Here is a 22,931-nt window from a genome sequence, read left to right as displayed (position 1 = left end):
AATGAGGTGAGAAATGCTCACTACACATCTCGGAATTTAAGTGTTAAATTGATTAGTGCTGATTCAAATGTTAGGCTTTACCTAATCTTCGCATATCTATAGTAAACGATGAGCCTAATCTATCAATTACTTTAAAGAAAAATAAGTTTCAACATCTGAGTGAAAAGTTATTACCAAATGAGCAGTGGGTGTGAACAACTGTGCATGCCAAGCATGCATAAGACAATAGTAAAAAAAGGTATTGTTGACGGGACTCGAGCCCACAAATCACATTCTGTCCTTGGGCGTATTACCAATTCTATTCCATCGTTGTTAATAATTTAAATCAATAATTATTTATAAATATGTTTCCCTGCTTTGCAGTTTTGGATCATAGTTAGCTTTTATTTAACAAGTAGGTGATTTTCTGTTGTTGATATCTGCTCACTATATTATAGATGATCATGATATATTCACTAGATAAACTTGATAAACACTTTAAACAGTGTCTGTCAATTTTGTTAATATATAGTGTCATAACCAGAGTAAATGTCATGGAAATGATATGGGGAAAAACGTCACGTCTTTTTCTGCATGTTTTCAACGAGTTGGTATGATTTTTTATATGTTAGTAGTGTCAATAGAGAACTAGCCACTCGCAGAAAATCAGAGCGGTTGGTTGAAAATTCGCCGAGTAAAAGCGGTGGGTAAAACACAGTCGGCAATGCGTTCTTTGGGGGAAAGCTGTACAATCATACTCAGTTATTCGATGCACAGGTGATAATCAGGACTGCAGTACTATTGTTTTCTTCATTAATTTTGTTTGCAATAAGTGAATGTCATGATTAGCTGAGATTTGTCAAATATCGTAAATGTATACAATGTTTCCATAGATGAATAACCACCGAACTGAACTAGGAATCGGACCCAGCCGCCTCCAGAATGGATCTATGCTAAAACGGACTGATCTAAGAAAGGTTCCGTGGTATTATCTCCATGAATATGCTAAACTCTACAATTCAGTTAATTCACGTGTATGTAAAATGTAAATTGTATGTAAATAACCGTTACTATGATGTACATAAATGGAGTGTCATATATCATACAAGTTTACATTATAGATCGTGTAAATTTATGAGACATGAAATGAAATATTCCATTTGTTCTATCCAACTGTCCATATTTGTAAGCAACGTTTCATGCAAGTAGCTAGTTTACGTGAAATGGAAGTTTATATCACCAGTAAAATTCAGAATGTTTTTTTGTGTTTATTTGAATTCATATATCATTGCAGATTGTCACGTGTCATTTCACAACACTCGAAAATATATTTTCAAATCTCAGAAATGGCCTTGAAACTATTTTTCAAGGTCCAGTATCAGGAAAGGCCGGTTCTCTATGAAAATCTTCTTCTTATTGTTCGCATTTCAAGCTTATTGCGTGCTCTAAACTTAGATTTCTATATGCACTTCCACAGTTGAGAGCTTTCGAAGCCGGTACCATTTTTGCATTGTATAATTTAGTAGGAAGTACAATATGATACTCTATGCTCAGGGTACTCGATATATTTTCCAACTTAAAAAAAAAACCTAGACCAGACCGAGAATCGAACCCAGTGACGTCCAGGCATGGTCTTGCTTTGTAGCTGCGCCTTACCGACTGAGTCAAGCGAGGCCTACATAAAATGCTGCACCCAAAATTAGGATGATTTCCTGTTATTGCAAATAGCAGTGTTTGAGCTCAAATATCATTGCAATTGGTCTCTTGGTGTTTCAAGAAACTCAAAAAATATATCTGAATCCCAGGAACTATTCGTCAAGGTACAGTATCAGGGAATGCCGGCATTCCATGAAAATGCAGAACCCACATTTTGGTTGATTTTATCTTACGGAACACACCAGTGTTTGAACTCATATAATTAGCATTGATGTTAGTCCCTTGACATTAAAAAAAAAACTCTGAAAAATATTTCCGGATCTCCGGAATAGTCATAGGCACTATCCTTCAAAGTATAGTATCGGGGAAGACCTATTCACCATGAAAATACAGAACTCACATTTAGATTAACTTCCTCTCACTGAAATCAGTGGTATTTGATTTCAAGTGTCATTGAACTTGGTCCCTTGGCATTTCAATAACCTTGAAAAAAAAATCCAGCGGTCAGGAATGGTATAACTTCAAGGTGCACAAGGGAGGAACTTCATAAAAATATTGATCTCTACCTATTTGATTCCCCTGTGTAGAAATAGCTGGTATTTAACCTTATATATCATTGCAATTGGTGACATTTCAAAAATCTTGGAAACATATTTGCGGATCCAAGGACTGGTCATAAGAACTTTTCTATAAGGTTCAGTATAGGGGAAGACTTATTCTCCATACAAATATAGGTAAATTTCCTCTTACTAAAATCACCGGTATTTGAAGTCAAATATCAATGAAGTTGGTTCCTTAGCATTTCAAGAAACTTGTAAAAATATTTCCGGATCTCAGGAATGGCCATAGGAACTATTTCATGGTTCAGTATCGGAGAAGGTCGGTTTTCCATGAAAATGTTGAACCCACATTTAGGATAATTTCCTCTTACTGAAAACAATGGTGGGGGAAATCAAATACCATTGAATTGTCCCTTGCCCTTGATAACTCGGAAAAATATTTCAGGATCTCATGAATGACCTTAGGACCTATTATTCAAGGTACACTATCAGGGAAGGCTGGTTCTCTGTTAAAAATGCTGAACCCACATGGAGGTTAATTTCCTCTCACTGAAATCACCGGCAGTTGAACATAAATATCAATGAAGATAGTCACTTGGCATTTCTAAAAACTCGTAAAAATATTACCGAATCTAAGGAATGTTCACAGGAACCACTTTTCAGGTATCGGGAAGGTAGCTTCTCCGCGAAAATGCTGAACACCACATGTAGTTACTGAAATCACGGGTTTTAGTTTCTTACATATCACTGCAGTTGGTTACTTGGCGTTCTCGGAAACCATAAGAAACATCCTTCAAGGCGCAGTATCGGGGAAGGCCGGTTCAACATAAGAATGCTTACCATCATATTTCCAAGTCTACGTACTCCCGACTGACATGTGTAGAGAGGAGCACATCATGCTGTAGACTGAAACTGATCGATGTGTCGGTCCGGTTTATGAAAATCGAAAATACGAACAACTGTTGCTCATATTCGGTTTTAGTACACGTCATTGCACTGTTTCTGTTCGTACACTATCAAGGATAAGTTCGTGAACACATAAATGAAAAATTAAATTCTACATCACCTAGCCTATCTGACCTTGATGTGGAAATGAAGGATAAAATGATATGATGAATAAATGTTGATGATAATCTTTGCAACTTTCTAGAATAATGTTGAAAAGTACCTTTTCGCTGATGTTAGATAAGAGAGATACATGATAGTGAAACATCTAGGGAACCCCACATTTATGAACATTAGTGTACGCTAAGCTGACGACGTTCTTCGCGAAGCAAATAAATATTTCTTTCTTCTGAAAGTAGGAATGATCACTTCTAATGAGAATGATATGTATCGTAGTCGTAAGTAATTGTGGCTTTTAATATCTGCCGGAAATTGACTGTTACACTATCTACATAAAGTTACCGCGGTTTGTCAAACAAACCAAAAACTATTACTATTACTATTACGTAATGTGATTATCGGGAGGTTATGATATCCGATAGCTGCTAACCAGTTTCATTCCAACCTTATTTCAGGAGTCTTTTAGTGTAAAATTTATAAATTATAATCATGAATGTCTCAAAATACAGGTTGCTCTGATTTTTTATACCGGTTAAAAAATTAGCGGAAGCGATAATCCCTATCGTAAATGTTCCTATTGGATTAACTAAACTGTGCCCAACTCTGAACGAAGCATTAATTTTTTGCAACAGTTGAAGAAAGCAATTCCCTATGTTGCAACTAACTGATGCATTTTTTTTCTGCTGATATAAGTTATTAAAAGTTTCTGAATACATCATAGCAAAGTCTTGTCATTATCGGCTGTAATATCGTAATTATTAATTGAATTAGCTCGGTGAGATCTACATCTTACAACAAATCACACCATCAATAGTGACCCTATCCGCATCGCGGAGCTTCTTATTGGCATTTATTGGCAATTATACCATATGAAGTTTTGAATGTGATTCCTAGATACGGAAATCAATAATACCTTCTGTGTAGATTATATAGTCAATATCAAAGTGGGAGGATATTTTGCTTATTGCTTGTATTGCTTCCCAAACAATATTTATATGTTTACTCCAAACAAAGAAAACACAAGTAACCTAGCTAGTTTCATCGACCTGCAGAGAACACTATGTTTCCCAGTGCATGTTTGGACCCATTGTCATTCAGGGCGAAATGGAGGAGGTAGGGAAAGGCATTTTATTTCTTGATGACCTTTTTCATTATCAACAACTTGAATTATATTTTGCTAAACATACGACACCACTATTCGCATGCTTCAGTCAGCCGTCCGCAAAAATCATGTGAGCCGAAAGCTCCTCGCGCGCATTCGTGTTTAGTACAGTTTTTTTTCTTTCCCATGCCTTGTTCGCCATGTACCGGTATATCGGGAAAATGGTATGCATGAAATGAAAATGGAAAAACGATGCGAGGAAAGTCGGAAAATTGTACTTTGAAGTACACCACAAGATTCCTGACATTCTCACGAATCTTCTAGTATACAATTATCATGTACTTTAGAATAAAGATCATGAGCTATCAGAGGGGAAAGATAGCACATGGTGTCTACATCTATACAATCACGTGGCCGGAATCGGGTGGTCTTCATGTCGGAAAAACAACCCAGTTTTTTTGTGGGTTGGATTTTTCCAAAAATTTTCCAACTATCATGTTGCCAGAAAGTTATGCTAGAACGTAGTGTGCTTCGATTTTTCGATTAGCTTATTTTTCTAGCTCATTTTTGCGGGTTTTCCTAGATGTTCTAAAAAATCCCAGCAAGGGAATAATATCAATAATACTTCCAGACGGGGGCCTTAATTGCGCAAAAGCGTGTATACAAAATTTGGAATATTAATTTAAAAAAAACGACCTTGTTAAAACGAAATATTTTAAATTCGTCGAGAAACTATGAAATGACGAATTTAAACCACAACTAAGAATTAGTTGATTGAAACAAACATCTCAAGTTAATTGATTAAATATCGATTTGGTAAGATATTGTAAACTATTAAACTAGACTACAATTATTCAGGCAGTGCAGGTAAGGTATACAGAGGCAAGTTGAAAAGCGCGGGGATATTGAAACAGATAGCGTATCTATAAACGGAGGTGAATATTCACTGTGATTATATTTGCGTGGAATTCTGCACTAGTGCAAACTACTAGATCAGTGATTATTCACTTCCGCTAAGACAGTGGTTTTCAACCTTTTTTGTTCCATGTCCCCCTTTTCGAAAATTACTCGTTCCTCTTCCAACAAAAAAGATAGATAAATACAATACAAGTTAGGCTAATATGCGTTACACTGGATACCTACATGCACTGTCGTAAAAATACTAGAGTCCCTTGAATTGTAATGACGTTTACGCATTTTCAATGGTTTATACGTTTACGATGCGCTCTGTGAAAGCTCCTATTCCCTTTATGCGCATTAAAGGTCAATAAGAAACCAACTCGGGGGCAACTTGACAACTCCAGTATATTTCCTGTGTACCCCGAAAATTTGGTGCTGGTGGTTCTGTCAAACTCACGAATTTAACACTTCTAAAATTCGTGAGTTTGACAGAACCACCAGCACCAAATAGGGCAAATGTGGAAATGATGTAGAGTAAATAAAATTTTAGTTTAAAATTCATCTATTGTCGCGCATCTAACAAAACGGGACTCGCGTATGGTACACGTAACGTCCGACGTCAAAATTAACATTAGTGACATAGGAAGGCCAGTGATGCAAGCGAGAAATGTCGTTTTTATTTTCAGCCATATGCACATAATCATAATTCATAATCGTTTATGAAACTTTGTTGTGTAACCTCAGTACAGAACCAAATGCTTAAACATGTGGTTTGTAAATCAAAAATATGTGATTATCATCAAATTAATCGAAACAAATGAGAATTGAGCGAGGATACTTTCAGTATTTTCTACACTATTACTATAATCATCGATGATGAACAGAGACATAATGGTTTTGCAGCAAGTACGAGCGTACTAATTATAAGCTGCTAGTACTGCGAAATGTACTAGAATGAGACTAGAATGTAAAGATAACTCTAAGACCCGAAGAAAAGTGCTCAACTTTTTGGATCAGCTCTGGTACTATCTTCGGTGTCAAGCTAATTGATGCACCCTTCGAAATAAAGTGAAATCCACGAACCCCTCATTGTATCTGTCAAACTTTCATAGCTAATAAAAACACAGTGTAGTACTAAAATTTAGACTAGAATGGGATATGCTTTTAGATGTATTTGGGACCAATAGGCTACCCAAGTAACAATTTTGGTTTTATAAGGGTTCTGAAGACCGTGATTTAGACTTGTAGCATGTTTTAAAACCTCGATAAAACTTGCAATGTTACTTGGGTAGTCAAGTAGTGAGCCAATTGAAAAACGTTAGTTTCCACCGGTTGGTACAACGGTGTTCTTTGTACATCTGTTGAAGGTCTTAAATGCAAATGCAAATGCAAATGCAAAGTATTTGTACTGCCATTCTATTATGAAAGAAAACGAACCACCATCAATCGGTTTCAATTCGTTTGGATTTATTTCATTTAACCTCGAAAATCGTTTCGCTCTTTTCATATGGCGTTCTTGCATGTTGTTTGACATCCACACATGGTGAAACAAAATGTTGGTTTCACATAGAGAAATACCGTTGCGCCAGAGAAGGACAATAACTTTGTTTACGTTGTGTGGCGACATCTACTATTTGCAAGTGGGTACGTGAAATCTGTCACCTTGCCGGGGGCTTGTGAGAATCCTAGGCTTGAACCAGGGTTGCGTCATTCGTTTGCTATGGAAAAATGGTTTCTGAATTATTAAATCATTAGATGTTATGATGATATTTTGTACTTGTGTGTTACAATAAGAGAATGTAATTTATGTGTTACACATGTTACACATAAAAGCTGTCAATTTCGCATTTAGAGAGTCACAATCAGAAATTTTGTGATCGGTGAATATTCACTCTTCGTGATCATCAAACTATGACTCTCTTAAGGTGAAAGGGAATGTCATTAATTTTCAAAAATTCAAAATCAGTTTTGCCATTCAAAACCAATATTACGTTCATAAAAAGGCGTTCCGGTAGGCAAGTAAAATGCAATGGACACACATTTTACTTGCCTACCGGAACACAGTGAACATATTTTCATTGACAAAACTTCGGTTTTAAACGAAAAAAAAGTGCTTCAGAATTTCAAACAAATAATGACGTCCCCTTTCTGATATTGACAGATATCATGTGTCGAACCACATACTTAAAAATCTCTTCTTGTAATATGCAAGTGCAAAATATCGCCATAACATCTAATGATTTATGTGTTTCGCTGTGAGATCCTTATTCTCGTAACCAATCCGAAACTTTAAGTGCACACATTTCAGCTTGCACGAGCAAAGTCCGGCATCGAAATGACAGCAAATTGAAATCAATTTTTGATATCAACATCAAACTGAAATCCTTATTCGATTTCAGTTTATGCAATCAACAAATTTGATACCAAATTTTGTTTTCATTTTGCTGTACATTTGCTCTTCAAAAATATGTTGTTACGGGTTTGTTTTCATTGCCTTAGCATAACATCAAATTGAATAATTGTTTTGTTATCAACAGCAAAAATTGATATCAATTTGAGTTATCAGTTTGCTCTCACTGATAGCAGAAATAGTTTTCAATGTGATGTCGCATGAAGATTTTTTTGCTCTCAATTTTGAAATTTTAACCGTTAAAACGGCCAAAACGACAGCCACCTGTGTAATCATTTGCTCGGGTATACAATCAAATTTTGATATCAACATCAAACTGAAATCATAATTTGATTTCAGTTTACGCAATTGACAAATTTGATACCTAACTTTGTTTTCATTTTGCTGTACATTTGCTCTTCAGAAATATGTTGTTGTGGGTTTGTTTTCATTGCCTTAGCAAAACATCAAATTGAATACTTGTTTTGTTATCAACAGGAAAAATCGATATCAAATTTAGTTTTCAGTTTGCTCTCACTGATAGCAGAAATAGTTTTCAATGTGATGTCACAGGAAGATTTGTTTGCTCTCAATTGTGATATTTTAACCGTTAAAACGACCAAAACGACAGCAAATTAAGATTTCAAATTGATCTCAGACTTTGCTCCGGCATGCACTTCCACTTCAAAGTTTCAATTGCTCAAATCTCGGAAATTAATGCTCCGTTTCACCTGAAATTGCTACTCCATGTATTGTATGCTGCAGTACAGCAAACGTGGGGTAACAGTTTCATTGTGGTCCCGAGCAAAGTCTGAGATCAAATTGAAATCTAAATTTGATGTTGTGATTTCGCTTATAATGATTGCTCAGGATCGTCGTTTTGGTCGTTTTAACGGTTAAAATATCAAAATTGAGAGCAAATAAATCTTCCTGTGGCATCACATTGAAAACAAATTCTGTTATCAGTGAGAGCAAAGTGAAAACTCAATTTCATGTTCATTTTTCCTGTTGATAACAAAATTAGTATTCAATTTGATGTCCTGCTAAGGCAATCAAAACAAAACTGCAGCAACATATTTTTGAAGACAGAACTTTCAAGTTCCTAAAGTTCAAATAAAGTTCCGACAGAACTTTCAAGCCACATGAAGCAATCCGTACAAGTCTTTATTAGTAACAAAGTTTAATGTACGTAAATATGAAATGATCAGTGGCCCGAAAATTGTGGTGGCCCTGAAAAGGGTCATTTTGATGGTTTGTGGCTCTGAAAAGAGCCGTTTTGATGTTGCATAGCCCTCAAAAGGACCGTTTTTGGTTCCTCTATATATGCATTTCGATCAACATCCGAAGTCCCTTCTTTTTTATATATTCTGTACAAAGTTTTCTGTGCAGAATATGTAAAAAGAGGGGGACTTAGGATGTATTTTTTGTGCAGAATATGTAAAAGGGAGGGACTTCGAATGTTAATCTACATGCATATATAGAGGTACCAGACAAGTTTTGCACTGCACTGTCCTCTGTGAACAATTACAGAGTGAACAATTGCGTAGTTTCAAACAACAGCAGTGACATATGATGGAAAATGAATGCAGAAGCTTGACAAAATGGTTAATTATCAAAATCAACTCTTTGGTGGTCAAATTAATATTGGCGCCCCGAAAAAGACGGTTTTGTGTGATTTTTGTTCAGGCGGGTTTTGCTTCTAGAAAATTTATGAAAATTAACTCTTTAAGAGGAATTATTTGTGTCGCCCTGAAAAGGACGCTTTTGGTTTGATACGCATCGTCGTCTGTCGAGTGGCAAGCAAATTACCCGGCTCTTTGCCGATGAACAACACGCACTATATCGTGACGCCACTTATCACAGGTTCGTATTCTTCTGGACGCGGCAGGTTTGTTCGATCTTTGTCGTGGTTGGATAATTCTGAGACCTCCACGGATACGGTGAGCTAGTTTGAGCTTGGGACATGACGATAACGTGCTTGATGACGGTGGCCCACAATGCTTTCTCACGATGAGCAACTGTACCCAAACAGTGACAGTGCGGCTTCATCACTGCTACTCTGTCTAGAGCGCTCTTGCAGGCAGCCTTGGCAGCAAGCTGTTTGTGGAGCCTTTCGAACACGTCTGAAGTTCGAAAAGAAATGCGGCAACGGCTTGATTCGTTTGGGACTAACTATGTGATGTCTTTGTTAGGAAATACACCTTATGGTGTAAGCAAATGTATGGGAAATTTTGATGCTACAAATTTTAGTTAAATTTCTTAGCTGTTTAACTATTTGCACTATTTGTACTATATGCCATAAAATTGCCCGTCGAATGGCATATTGCATGACATATTTCACACTAATGATTTGGAGATATATGCGTTCAAAACCTGACCTTTTCGTTACATGCTCATATTTCGTACTCGCAAAGTGTACCCCCATATAGAAAACAAAGACGTAGTCCTACGTAAAAAATGAGAAAATTTGTTCCGAACTTTTACAGACTTAGTTCTGTTAATCCCAATTTCATGATATATAATTTCAAGAACATAAACATTGTCGTTTTAACCTACTTTTTCAGCAATTCAAAAACCAAGTAAAAATACTGACTCCTGTAAAATAATCTAAGTGTGTACCAAAAACCAGTTCCAGGCTGAAAAATTCCCTAATCAAGAAAACTTAATTTAAGCGTTATACCTAAAAAGATACAAAGTTCAAAAAATAAGTGTAAATTTCTGTTCAATATAATGCAAATAAATAGAGAAATATTCCAAATATTCTTTGCAACCGTCCATATATTTGTAAGCAATAATTCGTGCAAGTTGCATCATCTTTAAGACAAAATCTAAAAAGACATTTTCTTAGAATATTAAAATTAAGTTTTTGGAAAAGAAGGAAAATCGGACACAAAGGCCAGGACATTCGTAAATTTTGAATGCTACAATATATTGATCCACACATAGTCATGAGTTGAGTTCCAGGTTATAAACATTCATATTAATTGTATGCATCCCGCATATTATGATCGTAATCCATTATTAAGACAGTCCATGGTGATATATCTGCGGCCGCATCGAAACTTAGCTTATTGTACCAGGTCAGTACAACAACACGGTATAGAAAGTACTATACTAAAACAAGCCATAAAATCCCCCAAGGCACCGCGGCGGAGAAACTTCAGCACCTTGAACGAGTTCTCCGGTGTTGTTTAAATGTTTGCGCCGGCGCGACCGTTATAAATTAGGCATAATGATGGTGGAAGAAACACAAGAGAGTAAAGCTCTGGAACCAAAGCTTCCCGTCAGTCAGCCGTCAGATGCCCCGGGAAAAATGTTGATCATCACGCTCAAATGTTTGATTGTACCGAATGCATCACACAATAAGAAGACGACGACAAGAAAAGAAGCAAGAAGAAGGTATTTCTCGCTCTCTTGTTTCTGTGGTTGGAGATGGTGTTTGCTAGGGTAGAGAACTAGTTCAGCATAATCGCCCATTTTGGGCCAATCGAGCAGAAAACATCAAATAAATCAATGATTTCAGCGTTCACAAGTCAATTATGCGTCAATTACAGAACGAAGTCAATAAGAATATGATATGATATGATATGAATGATTGCATCCATTATTCTCAAAAACAAAAGAGGTGATCCGACCGAATCCATACTTATCTTCATTCGATAGGTCAAAGTAAGTTAAATGGCGTTTCAATGCGTTAAGCCGAGTTTAGAGTTACAATATCTCAACAATTTGCTTTGGCCCAACATTAGATCCAAGCCTTATTTTATTTAAAAAATAATCTTGTTTATAGTCAGCAGATGCCGAAGATGATTACACTTTGCAGAGCAAGTGTGCGCGCGAGCTGAGGCAAACAATAGCCCGGTTTTCGCGAATTATGCTTTGATTCGCTTTGCATGAACATCATCGGACAGAATCTGGGAAAAGGTTGAGGGGTATAGGTGGTATGTGATGAGAGCCTAGAAATACTGGATGGAAAGCCAGACGGACGACGGGCCAAAAAAGCGTTAACCTACACGAGGGAAAGATTTCTAGCATGAAACGGCAAGGTCTACTGGTCGTTGCGATTGCGGTGTTCGGTACAAGTGTGTGTATCCGATGGGGAAAATTGGGTCACAGGGGCATGCTTGGCGTTTCTTTGTTTATTCAATTTGTGGTACTGAACCAAAGTAGCTATAAACAGCGAACGCAAATGAAATTAATTCATTTAATTATAATCATTTTTCAAAATCGGAACCATCTCTTTGGATCGTTGGACTGGGAGAGAGTGCTGCTAGTTTAGAGAAAACTGTATAGAAGGGACCATTTACGTGTGTCCAAATTGGTTTTTAATAGAAAGTTGGAACCATATGGTCTTAGACTTGTATTAGACGGTCTGTAGCAGTTACGAGAATCATAAAAAGAACTTAGATACAATTATCAAAGATCAAGCAGGAAAAATCAATAACTGACCCAGTTTTTTCAGCATTAAATAATTAACAAAGACAAATAATATGTATGTAATAACTAAAGTACCTGGTAATAGCTCTCGTAGTTAGCGTCGACCTCCAGCAGATTGTCCACGGAGTGGTTCTTCATGGACAGGAACTTTCCTCCACCGACTCCGCCGCCTCCGTTCAGGTGATCATTATAACTAAAGCCACCGTTCAGGTTGTTGGCGAAATTATTATTGTAATGCCGCAGCCCATTGGTATGGATCCCGGAGTGGCTGGGACTGCTTGAGCTGTTGTTGTTATTATTGCTATTATTGATCATGTTGTTGCTAACACTATGACTACCATTCAGACTGCTGCCGTTGTTTAGTTTGCCGTTTCGCGCACGATACTTGTTGTATCCGTTCTCGAACAAGAAACCGCCGGTGGTGAAATCGTCCATCGATTTGGACCTCGACTTGGTCGCCGAATTGAGATGGAAGAATGTCGGTTGCTTTTGTAAACGGTGATGCAAAAACTGACCTGCGCCGCCATGTTGCGTCGTAGAATGTCGCCTGCGGATCGTAGAAAATTGCCAGTTTGTTTTGTCTTGCGAAACACGGTCCAGATTGCGTGATGTCAAAGAAGGCGCAATTTTCTCTCGAGATAGGTGAAATTCAGATATGAAAGTAGCATATTTGCTTCATCGTTTCGTCGAAATCCTGACAGACCAGTTGTTCCCATTTTTTTAACCAACACACAAAACGTGAACTAAAATAGTCATTTATCTATCGCTGATAGGAAGCTAATAACTCAAATGCAACACATGCAAATTAACGGTAAAGTCGACATTTCTCCTTCAGCCTAGTGCAAACCAGAATTTCTCTTTGGTATTTATGTTTACCACAAGCCACAATTGCTAACCGTACTGGCACGACATGCACGTTGGTTGAACGAAAATCAGGTTTACCGCGCAGAACGCACATAAGTGAAATGGAATTTAAAGTACTCTGTTCAGCTTGAATGTAGAGCAACAAGCATGTTCCTGTATCATGATTTATGACCTTGAACCAGTGCCAGAGTATCATCAGCAGCAGCTTACGTTTTGTTCAAGATCGTACCGGTAGTAAGCCGCGTTGGTCGAAAACATTGGCACCGGTAAATTGAGTTGTATTAATAAGCTTCAATACATAGTTTCTTTTTGTTGGCCTGTAACGTAACCGCATGAAAGCCGGTGCATTGGAACAAACGGTTCTTGTTAACACTGTTGAAGATTTTATGACTTTGGGTTTCTCTAAGCCGTCGAATTGGATGGACATAAAACGGCGTTTAAGGTCATATGGACACTAAGGGCGATAAGCTCCAACTCGGAAATAACTTTTAATACCGTCCCTGTTTGAACGATCTGCAAAATGTTAGCTTAGAGTCGTGTTGATTAACTCTGATGTGAGCATCAAATCAGCCGGACATTTTTGAATGGGATTTAATCCGAGGATAATACCGGTTGGAGCTTACCATCATAAGACTCACCGCGAAAGTTAAAGCGATAGATTACTGACATATCAAAAGAATCCAATCAGTGCTTCATAACCTTGACTCAAATAATTCAATAATTTAAATTTAAGATTAATTAAATTAATTTCTCTTAGCTCGCCTACGCAAAATAACACCACCAGAACGTTGGACTAACTTTGCCCTACCTTATGATGGTGTTAGTTTGCGTGGGCGAGCTAAGAGTTTCGACAAATTTACGTTTTAGTACATGTGTACAAAATCAGATACGGCTTTTTGTTCATATCTCAAAATAGCGCTGATTTGTATACTGTAGGTTGCATTTGAAAGATCGTACTTTCGTTCATCTACCATAATCCAGTGGGAAAATTGATCATATAATAATGTAAATATATAAGTATATTTTAATATTAAACGAAATTAACACACTTTTTTTTTAATTAAAGATTTTAGCCGAGGGCTAGTTCATCTCTTGAAATTTACAAACTAATTATATCGAAATCAGTAACTATCATAATCATATCAAAAACCGTAAAACAATAGAGATGAAAGCAGCAATTTTATTTCCAATTAATTATGCTACAGCTCGACTCAATTTTAAGTCGGTCTGATCATCCGTGTAGAACACATTCGGGTTAAAGCTCGGGTAAAAGCAACTCAAAAACCGACATAAATAAAAACAACGCTTGGGATGCTAGTTCCTTAGCGTGGTAAAATATTGTGTTTCACTAAAACTTTTCAGATTGTGCAATTGGGGATGCGTTTGTAAAGTGTGAAATAGCAAACACAAAATTGTGCGTCAATTTATTTCCTCGTCTGTGCTGGGTGCGGTTTCTACCCCTGTATGTAGAACATTTTATTTATCGGGCATTGTATACGCTAGTGATATAGTTAAGGTGCTAAGATGTCTTGGGTCTTGCTCTAATTAACATTATAATGACCAAAATAGCCAGCAAAATTAAAAAAAAAACAAAGCCGGTATATGACGGTATTAGCAAATGATTTTATCTGATAAATAAAACCAAGTTATTACATTTTGTCACAAGTTCGTTTGATTAACAAATCCATCGTTTTTTTCATGTTCTGAATTTCACCCCCATCTCGACACAGCGCATTTCGCAAAACAAAAATCCAACTCCATCCCGATTAAATCCTACCTCATCCGCCGTACTTCCTCTAAATTGCTGTCACTATCGACCACAGCGGTCATTCCGGCGATGTTCTTCACCTTTCGGGCAGCAATATTGTTGATCAGATAATTGTTGTTGTAGTCGAACACTGATTGCGATGATTTCATGTTCAGGAAAATATCGCTCTTCTGTCGGGTTAGCATCGGCGGTGGCCCATATCGGTACCCCGTTGGGCCAATGTTGCCATTGAACACACTTCCCGGTGGCATGGCCATTCCGGCTGACCCAGGGCGCATTGCGATATTGCCCATTTCCAGGTTTCCCGCCATCCAGCGGGATTTGGCAACTTTTTCGGCGTAGGTCGGCGGCCATGGTCTCAGCCGGCGATCCGAGTACCGCTTCTCGGCCATTCCGTTTATACCGAAGCCGCGTTCGAAGCGGGCCGTCGTGAGTACCATGTTTGGAATCCGGATTCAAAAAAGTTTGTCACCATCAAAAACAACTAGCTCCACGAGCAGAGCTAGGAAGAGTGAGGAAGCCACCTAGATTTGCCTTTGGTAGCCAATTTCGAGAGTTAGTTATGTCGGTTCAATGAGGGATCACCGCGCGACGACGCGTCACAATCGGAGTAGCATTGATTCGTTGAGTTGGGACGTTAATGAAAGCAGTGTCATCACCACCATCACCGGGAAAAAGTTTCACCCCAAAAACACAAAGCCACTAAATGACAGTGACCACAGCGAGAAAAAGTTCAAGCGATAATGATGCTTTGTACCTTCACTACTAAGCGCGTTTCGATGCTAGTGATTAAGCGATAAAGACTACTCCATAAAGCACTTCTCGCGTTATTAATTGTACTTGGTGGCGATATGCTGCTTACATTTCGCTATGCTTCAAAGTGTTCATTGTCGTTTTGTACCTTTTCCGCATGCGCGACGCAATGTTTCTGCTTTATAGCTCCTCTTCAACCAGGAGGTAATTCACTGATCTTAATCATCAATACAATTTCAAATTCACTGACTTTTCCCAAAGTTGATGAGTTTTCACTAATTTGCACATTGTCGCTTTCAAGCAAGGTATTTGCACGCACTACCCATGGAATCTGTTGCGCCTCTGACGGACAACTTGAACACTTGAAAAAGAGACTTTCCAAAAACAGTTGAAATAACGAAAAGGAAAATACTACGCTTGGCACCAATAAAAACACTAAGCGATGCTGCTGATGCTGCTGGTTGGTGGCGTTTATCTTCACTGCTTCTTCGAACTTCATTTACCAGTAGTTTTCGTTTTCGGTTGAAGTCGGTTGTGAGGTTCGAGTTTAGTTTAGGATGATGTAAAACCGAACAACAAAGTCATTGTTGAGCGCAGGTGGAAAATCGAAGAAAGTTTTCCCTTTTAAATATTGATCTTCACAGCGGTGATGTGTGATTGAAATTTCAACGAAAGTGATTTAGAAGCGTACACTTTTAATGATATATTGATTACGAGCGTGCGTATGTTTATGTAACTACCTCCCGGGAAGCAATCGTCATGATGGATGATACTCGGATACTTCTTTTGCGAGTTGCTGGAAAAATGACCAGAAATGAGTTGAAGGATAGGAACTCTATAAATCCTAATTTGTACACGCAGAGAAATCGTTTTTAAATCCAAATGGATATATTTTTGACTCAGGGATTAATATATTTTTAATATTGTTTCAAATATATTATTCGGTTAATTCTAAGAAAAATATTTTTGAATCAACAAACCGGTTGTAGAGTCAATAATCTGTTTGTTGATTCTAAAAACCATTTTGTTGATTCAAAAATATGTTTTGTTGAAATAGTGATACATTATGTTTGAATCAAAAACGCCCTGAAACAAATTTTTCTGTGTGTATCTATTAATGTTATCTTAACTGTAGAGGCTATTAGTTACATCTATTTTCAAATGATTGTGACAATAAAAAAATAAGGATTGTTAATCTGCATTCTTCCAATCTATATTATTAAAATGAACAGGTCATCGATCTGATCAAACCAGAATTTCTAGACATCTAGAAGTGATATAACGATGCAACGAGAGAATCGTAATTAAGTGTAAGTCTAACTAAGTCAAAATCGTATATAAAAAATCAACGCACGATGATGAAGCTAAATTGCACACACACTATAAAAATCGATGTCAAGCAATAGGACAAATTAAACTGGATAACATCGTAAGACTTATAATGTATTTTGCATTTCTAACTCCTCAAAAGAGCGGAATCGCTAATAAAGTTTTGTTTTACGTTGTATGGTGTCTTCTGCGCACTTATTTCTTACGTACCAAGGAATAAGTGTGCCAAAAACACTAACACGCTCTAACGTAAAAGTGCACTTTTAATAGCGTTATCGCACTTTTCAACACTCTTATAATGTACGCAATGCTATACAAAAAATGAATATTAGGTAGGTTAGGTGTACCAGTTATGGATATACGTTCCTACTATAATGTGTTCCAATCCAATTAAGGCCTATGGAAATTCCATAGGCCATAAGGAACACATCTAATCGTTCAAACAACCGTAAAATGTAAGTTTTTTGATTTTACGGTTTAGCGACTTTGCAGTCAATTTAATTGTTTATAGGAAAGTTTGAACATACTGAGAGGTAAGCACACATCATCGGTAAGAGACATGTGTGTGAGAAAATTTGCGAAAAAATCTAAGGGCACCGGTGGGATTCGAACCCACAATTCCCATTCAGTACACGGGTGCATTGCCAATTATACAACGGTGGACCTATGGTCTACGGATGTATTTGGCTAATGACATTTGAGTTTCGAATCCGTTCCCCACCCTAGTCTTTTTGCGCAAGCGTTCTCTGATACACAACAATCGTCTATTATCGACGATATGTGCTTGTACCGCAACCACTCAGTATCAGTCGATGTGAACAAACACTGAGTGGTTGCGGTACAAGCACATATCGTCGATAATAGACGATTGTTGTGTATCAGAGAACGCTTGCGCAAAAAGACTAGGGTGGGGAACGGATTCGAAACTCAAATGTCATTAGCCAAATACATCCGTAGACCATAGGTCCACCGTTGTATAATTGGCAATGCACCCGTGTACTGAATGGGAATTGTGGGTTCGAATCCCACCGGTGCCCTTAGATTTTTTCGCAAATTTTCTCACACACATGTCTCTTACCGATGATGTGTGCTTACCTCTCAGTATGTTCAAACTTTCCTATAAACAAGTAAAATGTAAGAGTCTCTTACAGTCTTTTTTATAAATAATAAACCGAATCTATGAAAAATCACGACATGACCAAATTTTGCAATGTGGTAACTGTGTAGAATTAAACTTAGTTAATTTTATGAAGTAAATATATTGTTGCCAATACATTGAACCTAGAAAAAAATCTTATGAAGCTTTTGCATGAAAAAAAAACTACTCTGGGAAAAATAACTTGTTTACTACAGGCAGGTATAAGAACTACCATTAGAGTTCAAACATCTACAGAGGATTTAAGAAATTCATGAATAATTTATTTTTTGTATATGCCATTTGTTTTGCGTATTTTTGATTTAAAGTTACCCCATTCAACTCATTTACATTTAAGTATGTTTCAAGTTTTATGTACAATTTGTATGTATATGTACAAGCATGAATATCAAAGAAATAACCTTGATATTTATGCGTTCTAGTTATCTGGGATGATTAATGAATTTAAATGCTAGGAAAACATTAAACTATCTCGCCCTACCGTTTTCATTATGAACACAAGCTGACACATGAACAAAGCTTTCATATGGGTATATTTAATATGGTTACAATGCAATGTAAATTAGAATAATTCTAAAAGTACTGCACATAGAGTTATGACTTTTTGAGCAAAGTAGCTTGCTAACTAACTAGCTAGCTAGCTAACTTTGCAGAAGGCATTATTCTTCTAACTTTGAAAAGAAATCTTCCATTTAATTCCACTTAATTAATTTTGGTATTTCGACTACTATGTGCAGTCTTCACCAGTGTCATTCCCACCTTTTTTTGCTGAGTTTTATGTTTTATTTAAGCATTCCGCTAACAACCCAATTTCATTACTTCATTTGAAAAAATAGTTAAAAAAAATCTAATTTACTTATTTTTTTTTTTTACTTTTAAATTGTGGGGCCTTATAGCCTAGTCAGTAAAGGCACGGTATCACTCATATCAATAGAAGTGAAGTTTCAAACTGAAATAACTTCGGAGTTTCATATCTTATCGATTTGGTATGTGCAATAACTTCGGTGTTTCTGTTCTTGTCAAGGTGGTATGTTCAGATGTGTTCAAAAACATGTGCTACATTTCATAGGCGTAGTTAGATATGGTGGGCTCCTTTCCGCCCCTCACTTATATGAATGAAAGTAAAGATAAAGACTAAAATAACTTTGGAGTTTCCCATCCCTCGAGTTGTTCGGATGGGTGATTCAAAAACATTTGGTCAATCTTATAAGAGCAGTTGTAAAGCGAGTACCGCCAGTCCTTTCTCTATTCTTTTAGTCAACTGGCAGCAATCAATAGCTGTGACGTGATTATATGAAATATTCGAAAAGTAAATGTTATTTTCGAAATATTTTGATTTGTATCACTTTTATTAAGCCCTAACCCTCATGTTTTCGAAGCCCCTGAATTTACTGAGGATCATAGACATTTTTTTCTAGTCACTAGATTGAACACTATCAGTCTGAATGGGTTATTAGACCATATTATAAACAGTGAGAGATTGGATTGAGAAATTGTTGTTTTGAAATTTTGAATTTGATTACAAATGAGGGCGTTAGAAGGAAAGGGATGCAAGTGACGAACTTGAAAATTATCCGGTTGGTTTGCAAATATGAGCAACGTTTTTTTACGTTATTCACATTAGGGGCTGTCCATAAATTGCATATGCACTTATGGTTAATTTTATCTTAAAATATTATCCGGCTCTATTTGTTACTTGCACCCCTTTACTTCTGAGCCACTCAAATGAGATAAAGGTAATCGCAAGTCAGTCCAATCTGCATTTTTATCAATTTTGATTCAGCATCATTATTCATTTTATCTTTCTATGTTTTTTGAGATGTGCTATTGAAAAAAGGTGGTTTGTTCAAGAAAAATGAAAAACAATACCAAGTCAAATTGTCCCACAGCGAAAAGTAACCGCAAGTCAGTCCCATTAGAAACGTTCGACAACACATCGCATCATGAGATTTGTCTCAAGACAGATTTATCCACTTCCCCTAGGGTATCTGGAACATGCCCGGATGTGGCCAATATAGTTCTTACGATACTCAGTTTGACCGCCAATGGATATGGCTTTGAATTCTCATGTGATTTGATGTATCGATTGATGGATTTTGATTTAGAAAGGATTCACCACTTTCTCGGGGACACCCGGTATATATCCGGGTGTGGCCAACATGGTGCTGGTCACTCATCATGACTCTTATTGATCTTATTTTTGAATTCTCATGTGAATTGATTTATTGCATGGTGGGTTTGGCACGTTTATGAAAAGTTCTGGTCTGATAAAGACCCATACTCACCGGAATATGTTCTAGCCATTCCTCTGGAACCAGCGGAACAAATCCAGAAACATTCAATAACGTTCTATGGGACCACGGTATCTTTCTACTTTTCAATACTGTGCTAAACTAATGCAGCATCGTCATGGAATTGTGACTGACGGTTATTTTTCTCATTGGCGTTAAATGTATTCGCAAGACAGTCCCACTCATATTTTGGCGAAAAAATAAAAAAATTCACGATTATTGTTTGGTAAACATAGATGCATTCTATCACATTGTACGTTTATTTTTAAATTTATTCCTCCAAAATAAGTGCCAAATCAGAAAACTTGTAAAATCTTTGAACGCCGTTTGCTCATTTCCAGTTTTTTACAGATGGGACTGACTTGCGATTATGGGCAGTATATGACTGGAAAAATTCTCATTTTTTATTGAACACCCGTTATGCCATATTTTCAAGATTTGTGATCTATAAAAATCTTCGTGATTCTAGATTTAGAAAAAAAAAATAGAATTGGAAATCTTTTCATCAATCTGGGACTGAAATTCAGGGTTCTGAAACTTTTAAGATTTATTTTACAGAATTCTGCGGAGAATACCTTAAGAATTTTGGGGAGAATTTAAACCAAATTAAAGTGTTAACTCCAAAAAGATGCTGAGGATTTCTAAAAAAAAGGGAAAGGGAGTTCTGGATAACACTTCTAGATAACTTTGAGATAAAGTTCTAAGAAATTACGAAATTAATCGCAAGGGTTTTCTGTGGAGAAGAAAGGAAGTTCTGAAATGAATTCTTAAGTGATTCTGATGAGAATTTAATAAAAATCGTAAGGAGAGCAGCAAGACGAGTCGGACACTTTTAATGAGACTCCCTAGAGGATAAGGATTAGAGTTCAAAAAGAGTTGTATGCTGAATTTAAAGGATGTTTTCAGAATAATTTCAAATAAATATTAAGAAAGAATTACTAAGAAATATTCAGAAAATTACTTCCAGGAAATTAAAACAATTCAAATTAATTGTATTCTGAGAATAATACATAAATTAAGGCTTTAAAAGAAATTGTGAAGAAAAGTTTCAAGAAAATGTAGAAAATAATTCGAAGGTATTTCTGATGAAATATTTGAGAAAGTATAGGGAAAAATTTCAAAGAAATCCAATTCTCATAAAAGTTGCAAAGGAAGGACTCCATAAAAATGCTTATGTTTAAGAAGAATTCCGTGATAATTCTGAATATTTTTTTTTTTCCTTTGGTTTGTTTTTTCCGTCGATCTTGTTTTCCATGCTGAGCACCAATGCTACCGACGTGCCAGGAAGGCAGCTCCCACACCTGGACCCTACCTATCGACCCATCAACTCATGAACCGGGGACCAACGGCTTTACTTCCCATCCGAAGGAAGGCGTGATCAGAGATGTTATGCCTCAGAACATCCCGGCGGCGCCGACTGGGATTGAACCCAGGCCTGCTGGGGTGAGAGGTAATCACGCTTACCACTACACCACCGGCGCCGTTAATTCTTAATATGTAATATTAATATTTTTTTGACATGTATTGTCATGTGAAAAGAACATTTACTCTTCGCAATGTTGAATATCATATCACAAATAAACCTCCAAATTTATTATGAAATATGGTTTACATTGATGTCATGTTTAAAGAGCTGTGAAGTGTTATAGACAGGTGTCGATAAATGTCATTCATGACTTATCCGGAGATGATATTTGAACTCGTGACGTTGGCGTGAGAGTTATGGATGTCAATCACTACGCCCGGGACGCCTCGACGGATTCCGTGATACAAGAACACTGTATCGCAATTGTTCTTGTATCTTGCAAAAGGCGTTACAACTTCCTAGCCTGGACATGGCATTAGAGTCACCGGAAATAAATCCAAGTTTGGATTAAACAATGTTTAATTTTAGAATATTAAAATGGTTAATGTTATACCAATTCAAAAAGTAACACGTAAGTTGAAAAAATGGAAACCACATGGTTTAGAAATCATAACGAATTCTTAAGTTTTATGTTCAAAAACTTTATAATAAGTTTTTATTCATAAAAATAAACTTGTGAGCGTATGTTAGGTTTTTTGTTTTTTCCCGGTTCTTCCATCGAATTCCTGGTTTTTCCCGGTCTTCTTGGTTACTTTTTTTTTTCAAATTCCCGGTTATTTCCCAGTTTTACAGGTTTCCATCCTATATTTGACTTGCAAATAGTAGATATTTCCCCTCATAAATCATTTGTCTCATATATTCATCGTCTTGCATTTTTTTTTGCCACCCTATATGCAACACCCGAATCTTCCAAGTAGAACACACAAAAGAGTAACATAACGCCACCGCATACAACAAACTGGCGGCTTTTACTCCACACTGTTGTTGAAAGAAAGGGGAAAACGATGCGCAAATCTAACTGTAACACTGAAAGTATTTTCTTCGTTGTTCATAATTGTTTTCCATCTACCATACACAGGAGCAGCAGCCGGTCGGGCCAGTTCAATCTTTGTACAAAATCCAAACTCCTGTGACGTAGCAGCAGAAGAAAAAGCAGCAAAAGACACACACAGCACAAAACACCGCGATAGAAAGAGATAATCATCACGATCAAGCACAGTTATATTCTCTTCTTCGTTTTCCGCGATGCTACTGCTGCTGATGCACTAAGCTGAATCGATCGCATCCCGTTCATGATCCACCCATCCCACTACCAG

At 36.9% G+C, this 22,931-nt stretch overlaps 1 protein-coding gene across 5 annotated transcripts in view; it reads right to left on the bottom strand.

Moving 5' to 3' along the window:
* LOC135698564 (WD repeat-containing protein 47) overlaps window positions 1-22,931 on the bottom strand; it is a 228,329-nt gene that overhangs the window by 30,253 nt on the left and 175,145 nt on the right. Inside the window, exons 1-2 of one of the 5 annotated variants that reach the window (XM_065218633.1) lie at window positions 14,730-16,358; window positions 12,164-12,635 (exon numbers count right to left, since the gene is read on the bottom strand). The exons of the other annotated variants lie outside the window; for them this stretch is intronic. Coding sequence (XP_065074705.1) covers window positions 12,164-12,635; window positions 14,730-15,160 — 903 coding nt within the window. The 5' untranslated portion in view covers window positions 15,161-16,358. Of the gene's footprint in view, window positions 1-12,163; window positions 12,636-14,729; window positions 16,359-22,931 lie in introns of those variants that run through there. 5 annotated transcript variants of the gene reach the window in all.

This window comes from Ochlerotatus camptorhynchus, unplaced genomic scaffold, assembly GCF_037179485.1.
Source record: "Ochlerotatus camptorhynchus isolate MF236.1 unplaced genomic scaffold, CSIRO-AGI_Acam_v1.1 ptg000008l, whole genome shotgun sequence".
Lineage (NCBI taxonomy): Eukaryota > Metazoa > Arthropoda > Insecta > Diptera > Culicidae > Ochlerotatus > Ochlerotatus camptorhynchus.
Note: the sequence above shows the minus strand (reverse complement) of the source record. Positions and strands in the feature narration are given on the sequence as shown.